Source organism: Pipra filicauda, unplaced genomic scaffold (assembly GCF_003945595.2).
Source record: "Pipra filicauda isolate LSUMZ 115617 unplaced genomic scaffold, ASM394559v2 scaffold55_size4083901_pilon, whole genome shotgun sequence".
Taxonomy (NCBI): domain Eukaryota; kingdom Metazoa; phylum Chordata; class Aves; order Passeriformes; family Pipridae; genus Pipra; species Pipra filicauda.
In genome coordinates, this window is record NW_024104709.1 from 3,916,593 (window position 1) to 3,929,441 (window position 12,849).

The following is a 12,849-nucleotide window of genomic DNA, read 5'->3' on the forward strand; positions in this document are numbered from 1 at the left end:
AGGTGACATTTCCTCTTGAGTCATGCAGATGTATTTAGCCAAGAAAGGCAGGAGACAGTCCTCCACGAACTTCTCCAACATGACTCCTTCTCACGGGCTGCACTTCTTCTCAAACTACACCAACCTGGGTCCCTCCCACAGGGTGCAGTCCTTCAGGAACAAACTGCTTCAGGGTGGGTCCCCCATGGGGTCACAAGTTGTGCCAGCAAACCTGCTCCAGCATGGGCTTCCCATGGTGTCACAGCCTCCTTTGGGCATCCACCTGCTCCAGTATGGGGTCTTCCACAGGCTGCAGATGGATCTCTGCTCCACTGCAGACCTACATGGGTTGCAGGGGGACACCCTGCCTCACCATGGGCTGCAGGGGAATCTCTGCACTGGTGCCTGGAGCACCTCCTGCCCCTCCACCTTCACTGACCTTGGTATTTGGAGAGTTGTTTCTCTCACATATTCTCACCCCTCTCTCTGGCTGCAGTTACACAGGGCTTTTTTCCCCCACTTCTTAAATCTGTTATGCCAGAGGTGCTGCCACTATCGCTCAACCTTGGCTAGTGACAGATCCATCTTGGAGGTTGTTGGCACTGGCTTCATGGGGAAGTTTCACAGGGGAAGCTTCTAGTAGCTCCTTTAGAAGCCACACGTGTTGCATCCCTGTTACCAAAATCTTGACATGCAAACCCAATACAAATGTCAAAGGCAAATATCCTGGAATTTAACCTTGTTAAAATGCTTGAGGTTTGGGGGTTTTCTCCTTATAGATCCTATAAATCTTGTTTCATTATTTATCTGCTGTATTAACTTTTTAATCTGAGCACAATATTATTCTCCAGTTCAGCTCTTTTTGCAGAAAACAGTGATAACTTCTGTGGTTTCTTGCATGAACTTGTTTCAGTTCAAAGACTTTTGTACCTGGGCTGTGTAAACAATGCCTTGTGTGCAGTCCTCTACTCTTTAGGAATGTAATCAATAGCATATTTAAAAACACTTTCCATTCTGTTTTCAACAATATGTTTTATATACATTTTGATGCCTGGGACAGAGGAGTGCCTTACCAGTGTAAGGCAAACTCATCTGCCTGGCCTTGTGAGAATACTTTGTTTTGCATGGTTCTGCAGGGTTCTGCTTCTCTGGAAAAGTCAGCTGCTGTAATCGAATCCCACATTCTCTTAGTTTTCAAGGTTTATTATTGCTTTCTACTGGGGCCAGAAAATAGTTGCTTAACAACTATTTGAGCCCTACTGGGTGAAACTAATCTGATTAATCCCTGCAGCATGAATAACTATTTCTATTCAAGGTAAAAATGGCAGTTTTGCAGCATTTTCAGAGATGATTTGTTTATATGTTTATTGGTTAACGCAGGGCTTTTGTTCTTGTTTTGTTTTTAGGATTGCACTGTGGCTGACATGGAAGATAAAGTCCAGACTGTGGTAAGTTTATGTTTCTGTTGAAACTCAGCTGTTTGCATTCACATTTATTTCATTTGCTCCTATTCTGACTGTACTGACAACAGCTTTTCAGTCCCAAATGTACAAGCATATCATGCAAGTAAACGTTACTGTGGGTTGTTTTGTGAATATTCTTCACTGTAAAGAAAATCAATGAAATTGGAACAGATGGGTGGTGTGTGTAATAGCATGGAGTCAAGTATTCCTTCAAATTTCATTCCACAGCTATTTTTCCAAGAGGATTTAGGCCTCAAATTTTCAAGGGAAGGAGTAGTACTGTAGAATGTTCATAGGCTAAATAAACCAATTATGCCTGTGAAGTGCAGTTAGTACCTTAATAAGCAGACACTATGCCTTATTACACTTCTTCATGTTGAAGAACTGCCCTGCCACAGAGCTGAAGTTCTGTTTCTGTTTGTACTTGAGCTTGAGTTTTCAGGGTTGTTCGAAGCAGCCTTGTGACCAAACGCGGAGTGTAATGGAATGCTTTTTATATTTTGTAGCAGTTAATCATCGCTTCCTGCTTTTGACATGAACCAGGCTGTGCTCTTTGATAAGGCCTTCCGGTAGCTCGTAGATGCTTAGGAATTTAGCAGCAAAATAACTAAAAATAATTTTGTCCATAAATACTGAGACCACGTAAAAGGGAGTTTTCTGCATCTTTCTTTTTCCATTTGTGCACACCCACTCTGGAAGTAGGTATTGTTGTTTGGAATCCCCTTGTTTGAGCAGTTCCTCGCATTCACACTTTAACATTGTTTTGATTTATTTTATTGCTGCTCTATAAATCTGACGTAAAACAAAACAGAAAACATTGGAACTATTGTTTCCAGGGACCATTGTAATCAAAATCACTGTCTTCCTATGACACAACTCCCCTCATCCTGTAATTACATGTCTAGTTTGACTGGAGGATTCAAACCCCTTGTGAAAGGTGACTTGCTGGTTCCCAAACTGTTTATAACTAACTACTATACTGTACTAATCCTCTCTCCCTTCCCCTTTTAGCTTTTGCAACTGACTTTGAGTTTCAGCATTCCTTCAGTTAATGTCAAGATGGAAAACACACTGTGGGAAGTAATGAAATTTGTGAGTGTAGAGAGGGCACAGATTTTTTGACTTTTTTTTCCCCCTCATGTTTAATTAGCCCTTCTAATAGTTAAATGTTCTACAAGGCAAAGCCATTCTGCCTCTAACTATACTGACACACACGCCAAGGTCAGAATTAGCCTTTAGTTATAATGTTGGCTTAGGATCAGTTATGTTTCAGTCAAAAGGAAATGTGAACCTTGCCTGTGTAAGCATTCCAGAAGAGGTCAGTTCAGAGGCACAGTGGAAAGAAGTACTGCTGAAACACTTAAGTTCTAGGTGTCCTACCTTATACTGTAAAGCTTTGTGCAGTTAAGTCAGTGGCCAGCACATCACTTTTTGTAGCACATGGCCAATTTTATTCTCATAGCAGAAATAAAGAGTAACATGAAAAACTGTCAGTTGTTCCCACAAAGAATCATCAAAATGTTTCAATATTTTAGTGGGTTGTATTTTGGTTAAAGCAAATAAGCCCCCATGCAATTTTTTGCTATATTTTCAGTGTTTATTGTTTAACGATGGGGAGGGGGCACTAATGGAAACAAGTTGTTTTTACTATGTCACAGTAAGAATATAAACATACTGTAAAATAGATTTGTACGAATGAATCTCTTATTTCAGTGGTTTTAAAACTCATTTCCTTTACATCTTTTGAGAACTGGAAGAGGAAGAGGCCAGGGGAGAATTTTCCTAACTGTTTTTTGTGTGTTCTCATTGTAGGCCAAGACTTTAAATGGCATTTGTGATAAAGCCATTCGATCAACTACAGATCCATTGATGAGCCAGTGTGCCTGTCTGGAGGAGGTTCACTTAACCAACATTAAACCTGGGGAAGGCCTGGTAAGAACTGGAGTCTCCTGATGTCCTCAGTGTTTTATAAGGTAGTCTTGTGAGCCAATGCAAGTGTTTATGTATAGTAAGTTATTTCAAGACCAGTAATAACCTATGGAGAAAAGAAGGAGGCATGGGGAGGAACTCTAAAGGTTAATGGTCAGGTAGTGTGCTGGAGTGGCTGCCAGAGACAGGTATGCATGTTAATAGGTTTGATCCCAAAAATAATTTTTAATGGTAAGTTGTTGAAGATTTTTGTCTTAATGAGGATATTGGAGAATTTACAAATGCTTGTGAAATTAGTAGTTTTATTTTTGCAGGTTACTCTATCTAGTTATTTTTCTCGTAGGGCTGGGGGAGGGAGAAGGTAATGAGAAATGATGTTTGTGTTTTGAAAGATGTGGTTTTATTTGTTTTTATAGCAAGACTGAGAAGAAAATGAGAATTTTTGAGGTTTACCTTTAGCAGGAATATGAGAACTTTTTAAATGTTCAGTGACTGACTCTTGTTCATTCAGTGGATTCTGCTCAGCTGAGTACTGGTTATGAGAAACTTAGTTTGAAATCTTAGTGGCTTTTCTGTCTAGCAAACAGATGTGTTAGAATGAGTTGGAGGGAATTTAAATTCTTAAGTGCATTTGTATTCACCCCATGGCCCTGAAGGCAGAAGAGATGAACGCTTACAGAGAAAGCTGCACAGTCTTACTATGCTATATAGTTTTACCTACACCAATGGATTTGACTGAATTAGTCATGCATTCTTGAAATTATGAGGACCTCTGTTAATGTGCAAGCTACAACAAAGCGAAGTCAGTCTAGCTTGGACTAAGTAAGAAACGAAGAGGTAGGTGCACACAATTGGAAACTGACAGGCAAACAGGGAAGGAATTGGCTGGATAGGAAGGATCAAAAAAATCTTCTATTTTTCCTTGTACTTTTAAGCTAAGCTGCTTTCAGCTCCAGAATAACATCCAGTTCTATACTGCTCAGCATGAGTACTTCTAACAACAGATGTAGATAGGAAAAGTAGATATGTATTTGTTCATAAATGATGGAACCAATGTACTGGTCACCTCTTGTGGGGAAATCTATGTAATTATTAGTTAATAGCCGGCTTGTGATTTTTAATTTGGTGTTCTTATGGTCAACACCCACTTCATCTGAGTTTGTCCTTGTATTCACACTCGGTGTTAACATACCGAGCCACAGACACTCTGCTGGAGCTTTTATTGCTTATGTCAGCATTGTGGTTACGGGGTAATCTGTGTATTGACTTGCCAAGAGAAGCTGGAAAAGAATATGTCTGCAATATTTGTAGCCCATCTGTGTAAGTGAGGTTTGTATGGGGAGAACTAGTGGCTACCTAGTAAAACCTGTAATTCTCTAGTGCAGACTGGGTAGTAAGGAAATAAAGTTTTTTTTGAGGCCAAAGACTGACAAGGCAGCAAAACGAGCAGTGTTTGGTATTACCAACCAAACAGTGTTTCTAAGTCACATTCCATATATTTGGTGTTTTAATTTATAATAAATATTATAATTATAGCAAAAGTGATCTGTGAAGAAGTTTAATGTAAAATTAGACCACACACTTTTCTAGGGAAAATATATGAATTGTTGACTGGTTTTAATAATGTTTTGAGTCTATTGCCAGGAGTTGTTTAATCAGATAAGTTATGTGGTTTATGTTGCCTTTAAATTTATTTTTCATTTTTTCTTTATATTTAGGGAATGTACATAAAATCAACTTATGATGGATTGCATGTAATTACTGGAACTACAGAAAATGTAAGTGAAGTAAATGTAGATTAACTCAGGCAGTAGCTTTGCTGAGTTAGTTTGACTTAGTTTTTTTTGTTTTACATATGACTTGTATGTTATTACTGCTTCTAATACTGTGTGATGCATTGTTTATTTATACATAATTTGTAAATATTTTGTGTCTGCATGTTTCAGTGTTAGTCAAATTAAACCAGTTTCTGCAAGTTACATGAGTTAGTTCAAATGCTTGGCATTAAAATAATTACTTTCATAAGATATTGTATCTGCTGTTCTGAGCCCTTATGGTATCTTGCTTAAAAGTCTTGGATGTGTTTGCTCTCTGCTGGCAAAGACAGTCTCCCCTAATGGGAACATTTAGATGGCAGCGTGCTAAATTCAGTAATAAGTAATGAAATTAATGAGCTGTCCCGGCACAACATTACCTTGCAGAGTAGAAAGACTATGAACAAGTAAGACTTTTAAGAGTGGTCAGCTGGAAGGAAATAGTTGGTAGGGTAGGCAATTAGTTTTTTCTTCTTCTGTTTGTACACTGTGAGTCCTTTGTAGCAGAGACTTCATTGAAGACTTCTGGGTAACCATGGAAGGAGTGGACCTCTAGCCAGAAGCTGAGGCTGGCAAGTGATGTTGTGGATCACAGCATCAGTCAAATATGCTGCTGTACGGGAGCAGTGACTGAAAGAAAGAAGAGCAGAGAAACTTGGCTTTTGCAGCAATGCTTTTTTTTGTGAATAGGAAAGAACCAGTGGTTCTAGTTGTTATCCCTGCCAAGTCCAGGGACCAGGAGGAGAGCGTGGAAATCTGTGCTTGCAGTTCAGAGTGCAGAGTGAAAGCTTTTATAGCTTTTATGCTACTGTCATGGCATAACTCTGTGTAGAATCTGCCACAAAGACCAGGCCCACTTTGACAGCAATTTCAACATCCGATGAATGTGAAAGTATGTCATGTTGACTGCTGACAAGCTGCCTCTGCATGTGGATCTTATTTTGGGGGCTGTATTTCTTCTGTAGCTTTGAGTGTTGACTTAAATGTCTGCTTTTTTTATCAACACTGATTCTTCCTTTGGAGCAACAGAATTTGAAGTGACTGAGATCTGCAAACAACTGATGTCTTTATGGTGGCATGGTATTGTTTAGATGACCCAGACTGGGTCTTAGCTCAGTTTTCTTCATAGGTTTGGAATGGTATCTTAGTAGCTATTCCCAGAAGCTGGTGTATGGGAATGCAGTGGAATTGCATCCCTAAACTGACAGTACTGAACAGTGGAAGGACTGGGGAAGTCTGTTTGGTACCAGTCAGCCAAGATTATTCCTGAGTTGTGCCATCTTACGTGTGACTTCCTGTGTCACATTGACCTAGATCTGAACTTTGTTCTTTCCTCTGTTTTCACACGTGATCCAAGTGTCTGTGCTGTGACCTGCCACTTGTTGTAAGAGTTCTCTGTTCAAGGGTCCCCCACCCTCCCTCAGATGAGCTGTTGGTCACCCAAAGGACAACTTGAAATGAGCTTTATTTTTTCCTAAACTTGATTTTGGCCCATCATTTTTTCATGATCTTGGTTGACTCGTATATATGCAGCTTTCCACAGAGGCATTTCCTTTCAGAGGAAGCAAGAAGACAATTAAGAAATGGGGTTACTCATGATAGCTGGAGCCTCCCATAAATTCCCACGTTTTCTTCCCTTGTTACACTGTTTATTCTTAGTTCTTTCTCATAAGAAAGTTATTGGAGCTCTAAAGGTGTGATAAGTCCTTAATCCCAGTGCTTAGTGCTGGAGTCACTAGGAAGAGCTGGACTGCTGACAGGTGGTTAGTCATGGGGTGGGGGGAATGGGTGGAGGATTTGTCCTGTGACGGGGGTGCAGTACATACCAAGGTTTGTGCTTTGGTACCCTTTGTGCTTTGGGTGTTGTCAAGGCTGATCAGAGTTGGTGTGTTATAGCAGTGAGACTGTTTTTAATAACTGCAGCAATAGCTGGTGCATTGCACCAGCTCTTGATAAATGTAAATATTGACACATTTATCTCTTCCTTGCTGATGGTTCCCCAGAGCTTAGGTTTTGTTCCAGGAAACTTGTATTTTAAGGTGTATTATTATTAGATAGGTATTTGAAAAATACTTGTCTATGCACACTGGATGTGTGCAAACACGTATTTTTATCTGTTGACCTTGATGCAGACAGGCAGTTTGACATTAAGGTTGGAAGCTTTTATTTACATTAGGAAACAGAAAGGAAAAGTGCAATGGATCTGTCTTGTGGATTGGACGGTTTTTGGTCCTTTGTTCTGTACGTTCAAAGTCTTAATGTATTTTTTTTTAGATCAGTGTACATTTATTTGAAAGCTGTTTAGGATAGTTGCTGTGTTAGGGCAGAAACCCTCTTCAGTCCTCTCCCACTACTGTCTAAAACTAAGGTACAAACTGGAGGCAAAAGGACAGTAGAGACTGTCCCATGACTTAAGTACCATTTGGCCTGTAACAGATGTAGGCTACTATGCCTTCTTTCTTAAATAAATAATTTGATGAATTAATTTGCATTTCTGAAGTCATCAGCAGATGTGAAAATTATCTATACTGAAGAGCATTGCTAATGCAACCTTTGATTTAGCATGGTTGTTATGGGAGGGATGAAAAGCGCTGAAGCACATGACTCTTGTTTTCCTCTTTGTAGTCCCCTGCTGATCGCTCTCAGAAGATTCATGCTGGTGATGAAGTGATCCAGGTTAATCGGCAAACTGTGGTTAGTAACTAACAATGTTATCAACCTTCTCATATCCTTGCTCTGCAAGGCTTGCTCCCCACAGGTGCTGAGGGGATGGGATCAGGAGGCGGTTCTGGTGTTTTCCTTATGAAGTATCTGAGGCTTTTTAATGTTTAATCCAGACAGATTTTATTCTTTGGAATATTTTGATTAAGTAAATATGCAATATTTCATGTTTAAATGCTGTATGCATCATATTAAAATCCTTCATGTTGTATTTAAGACCAGTTTTAAAATCTTCCTTAGAGTCCACTGAAATGCAGATAAAACCAGCTAAAAAAACTCCCAGTCATTTGCAAATGATTGTCAAATCATTTGCATCTGGGAACTTGGATATAATGATTACATTTTTGCTTCGCACAGGTAAGCAATGCCTTTCGATGGGAGAAAGAAATATGGCAAAAATAGTTCACTGTGAATCCCTGTGTTAGTCAATTTGAGCACATCCATGCATCCTTCTAGGACCAGAACTGAGGTATAAAGAGCATTGCTTGATACCTCAGTTTAGTTTACAGCTTAAGTAGAGAACTTTCTTGGAAACAAAAATGAAGAACTGTGCAAAAAAGCAGCTTTCCTTTTTTTTTCTTAAGTTTGACTCTTTTTGATCTCTTGTATCTCTTCTAGGTTCATATTAAAACAGTTTGACTTGGGGGATTTGGGTTTTTTTTGTTTGTTTGCCTTCAGAAAAGAAATACCAAATAAAAGATGTCTTTATTCTCTTCCAGGTTGGATGGCAGCTAAAAAATCTGGTGGCAAAGTTGAGAGAGAATCCTGCTGGAGTTAGGCTGCTGCTTAAAAAACGTCCTACTGGCTCTTTCCATTTTACTCCTGCTCCATTAAAGAACCTGCGCTGGAAACCACCCTTGGTGCAGGTGAGAGGCTGCCAGCTCCACTCTGATCTCAGGATGGGAATGCCTTGGTTGCAGCTCAAAAAAGAGAAATCCCAGAAATGCTCTCAGGTACTCAAGTTTAACTACAGATTAAGGAAGGTTAGGTGAAATGGCTGTCCTTTTCTGATTCCTAGATAAAAGGAAAATGTTCTTGCCTTTTGCTTTTTTATTTTTCCTCTCTTTTCCTTAAAAACAGATAATGCCCTCTTGGTACACAAACAGACTAGGTGTGCTGAACATTTTAATCAGTCTACGTGTCACTGGGAGAACTTATCTGAGGAGAAACTGCTGAAACTGCTGATATGTATGGAATTCATCAGCATGGAGCAATAAAGGCTTTCTCTATTTAGCACAGTAATAAGTTTTTGCCGAAATAACTTAGATTATTCTGTATATTTGTCCTCTTTTTAGATGGGAGTGTTTTTCAAGAAGTGATTTAAACTACGTGTTGAAATAAGATTAGGTCGTTGGGAGATTCCCAGATTGGCTACTGAGCAGACAAAGAAAGTGTGTTAATAATTATTAAATAACCATGTTGAAGAATGGCTTGTTGCATTAGGAAACTTAAGGTTTAATGCTTATAGAAGGAAACAACCGAACTGGATTTAAAGTGATTACGTGAAATGAATAAAATCAGGGAGAGTTCCCATTCCTACTCCTGTTGCGATACAGGTCTCCCTACAGCTGTGAGGGTAATTTATCAACCTATGAAATACCAGTGGCTATGACAAGTCTTGATGAAGGCAGATTTCTCTCAAACTGAGTAGAAGATGCGTACTTGACTACTTTTCTCATCCTTCCTTTCACCAATGCCTGTGTCTTGTTTTTGTGGCATCATGCCTGACATGTGCTACCAGTGTGAAGAGCTGAGGTGGGCTGGCATATAGGCTATACCAAGCGGTGTTTCCTTAGGGGAATGAGAGATTGGAGAAGCCTGTTGACCGTTCTGGGGTTCTGCACACTGCCCAGTAAAAGGCAGGTGCTTGTGCAGGGGTGCTGTTAACTAAGCGGACAGAGTGAAAGCCTGGACACGTCCTTACAAAAAAGGGAGAGTGCAGTTCTCTTGCCTGACAAAGGTGAAAGGGTCTTTGAAGCCTTTTCTCTCCTGACAGACAGGAGCCTGGCAAGATACTGAGAATATAGAAGTGAGCCACAAAGATGAGCAATGCCAAATCTATTTTTTCTTTGCTTCCCTGACTGTAGTTATATCTGTTGATCCAATTTATGGTGAACTTTACCATATTCCTGTTTATGCCTCAGGCTTTGGACTGTATGGAATAAAGGTAGCGTGGACTGGCTTTGCAAGGTTTGCCAATCACATATTTTTTAAATAAATTATGTTCTTTTAATGCATTTAAAAATAGAAGAAGGGGTTTTGTCTCAGTTGCTTTTTTTGGAATTTACAGGAAAAATATAACTGGAAACAGCAAAATATTTTTGAGCAGTGGATTACCCATGCTAGGACTTCTGCAGGAGGGACTGCGAAGCTATCCAAAACTGGGGGTGAAGGAAAATGTAACTTCTAGGAGTTTTTAATGTGTTCATACAGCATGGAGATAATAGTTCACTAGGGGATGAAAATGGTACTATTGATTATTAAATTATCTTTTTGCGAATGATAAATAAATGCTCAGATGTCTGATAGCTGTTTAACATTTCAGACCAGTCCTCCACCAACTTCAACTCAGTCACCAGAAAGCACCGTGGATACCTCACTGAAGAAAGAGAAGCCAGCCATTTTGGATCTGTACATACCCCCTCCACCAGCTGTTCCATATTCTCCTCGGTATGCAAATAAACATGCACTACTGAACAAAAAACTCCTTCATTACACTTGTTTCTGAGCTGGCTTGCTATTACAACTCTGTGCAGATTAGCTTGATGAAACTGTAAATCTCAGACTTTCTTCTAGTTGCCTGAATAAATTGTATTGCTTAAACTTATGCTTAAATGCATACACTACCAGGATTGTAATAGGTTTTATTGCTAGAAGGTTATTGTGTGCCACATAGATCAGAGTTGTTCCCAAAACACGAACAGATGTCACCTCAGGTTCTGTTTAAATCCACCACAACAAGAAGTAAATTTTATCTGTAACTTTTTTCACTGTTGAATTTTTTTTCTAGCAGGTTAAGTAACTGTTGTGGGAGTTAGGATAGAAAAGAATGTCACATTAAGATGCGTATAACATTAAACTGTTAAACTTGCGAGTTGTTTAAAACAGGAATGTTCCCACTGAAGGGAAGAGAGAGTCAATACATCAACTTTTATTTTTTTATGCTGTAGTGTAAGCTATAAAACTGCAGACCTGTGTACCCAGCAGGCGGGGGGTGGTGTGTATGGTAAGGCTAACTGTTGTTTGTTCTCAAGTCCATGTTGACTCATGCCAGAACCCTGCCAGCTGATCTTGGAAGGTGATGGAAAAAAAAGTTTTCAGGCAAGACATGAAAGGCAGGCATGCTTTCTGGCCTGCACCAACACTTTAGTTACACATAGGCAGCCCAGCACAGGAACTCTGACCTTTTGCTGCAGGACTTGTGGGAGGGCACTTGCCTCCTGTCACATAAGGGCTGTGACAGAGACAGAGGTTCTATTACTGCAGTCTTTAGGGCAGGACTGGGAGGAGAGTTTCTCCAAGGTAGGGTCTCTATTGAAGTTGGATGCACCTTGACATGCTCTCTCCCTGGTTTTATGGTTACACATGTTCAGTTCTTTTAAAAAAAACCAAAACCTCAAATCTTTTGGCATAATAACAAGCATATAGATTTAGCAGATGAATGTCTTAGTCTTTTTGTTAAATTTCAAGCACATTGGTGAGTTACATGCATGTGTTTATCTTTCCTAAAGAGGCACAAAATTATATTGAGCTTCAGATGCCTTTAGAACTGAATCTCTGTTGACAAGGAAGGAAATAATAGTGCGAGCTGTAAAACTTATCCTGGATGATGCATGGAAAGGGGGCTTAACTTTGACTTTTAAAGAAAGCAAATGTGGGAAGTTGTGGCAGGCAGGAAGAGGAGAAAGGGCAATTCTTTTGCTTTCTGTTTGGCTTTTTATTTTGGCCTCTGCATGTTTTGATTTTTTTCTTGAAACAGTGGTGCATTTGTGTGGTGGTTGCTTTCCCCCTCTCCTCCCCTCACCATCATCCTGTTCCCTTCCCTTCCTGGTGTGGATCTTTGGTCCACGCTGGGAGGCAGAGAGCAGTGTTTGGTTTCCCTCCCTATGGCACAGTCTCCACGTGGTGGTGGTGTAGGAGAGCTCTCCATAGACATACAGTTGTGATGTAACATTTGAGTCCAATTTGCAGTCTCTGAATTTCCATAAATAGCTCCTTCCTATTAGTGGAGGGCTGGAAAAGTGGTATGTGCTGGCTGGGGGCTGCTGTGAATACTGGGGTATATATGTGCTTAGGCAGCCAGCTGTGTACTTTGATGCCTGACTGGGCTAATGGTTGCTTCAAGCAATAGGATTGTAGCATGTACAGGGAAAGGAAAAAAAACAAACAGGCAAATCTTAAGTTGGAGGGTAGCTTCTCTTGCAAAAGTACTTGCAGGGACACGTTCTAAAAATTGCTGTTCCTGGCCTTGGGAATGAGAGATTGCTCTGGGAAGGGAGTTCCTGCAGAATTTAATCAAAATCATATATGCGTATATATGTATGTATGTGTGTAGGTATATATATACGCACGTGTATGTATATATGTGTGTATATATATACACTATGAATCTATTATTGGAACTCTCAAGGAAGGAGAGAGAAAGTGGTAAATATTCAGTGACAGTTATTGGTCTCCTCCAGTGACTGAAAACCATAGTCCCTCAGAGGTGTTGCCATGACACAGAGATGGATAAATTTGTGTAGCGCTCCTGATTCACAGCTGCATACTGAGCAGGCAGTGAATCAGGGGCTTTGATGCCCTCAGGTCAGAAAGATCTCATTTATCAAAATCTTTTGCATGACTGGAACCTCTAAACTTCTCTGTGTGTTAAATTCCTGGCTCGTTAACGGTGAATATGGCATAAGGCAGGTAGTTTTCTCTTCTGACTGGTTTTTTTTTTT

General features: G+C 40.0%; 1 protein-coding gene across 1 annotated transcript in view; it reads left to right on the forward strand.

Moving 5' to 3' along the window:
• CNKSR3 (CNKSR family member 3) overlaps positions 1–12,849 on the forward strand; it is a 58,080-nt gene that overhangs the window by 41,591 nt on the left and 3,640 nt on the right. Inside the window, exons 5-10 of the mRNA XM_027716942.2 lie at positions 1,386–1,427; positions 3,255–3,374; positions 5,090–5,149; positions 7,811–7,879; positions 8,626–8,772; positions 10,452–10,576. Of these exons, the coding sequence (XP_027572743.2) occupies positions 1,386–1,427; positions 3,255–3,374; positions 5,090–5,149; positions 7,811–7,879; positions 8,626–8,772; positions 10,452–10,576 (563 nt within the window). The remainder of the gene's footprint in view (positions 1–1,385; positions 1,428–3,254; positions 3,375–5,089; positions 5,150–7,810; positions 7,880–8,625; positions 8,773–10,451; positions 10,577–12,849) is intronic.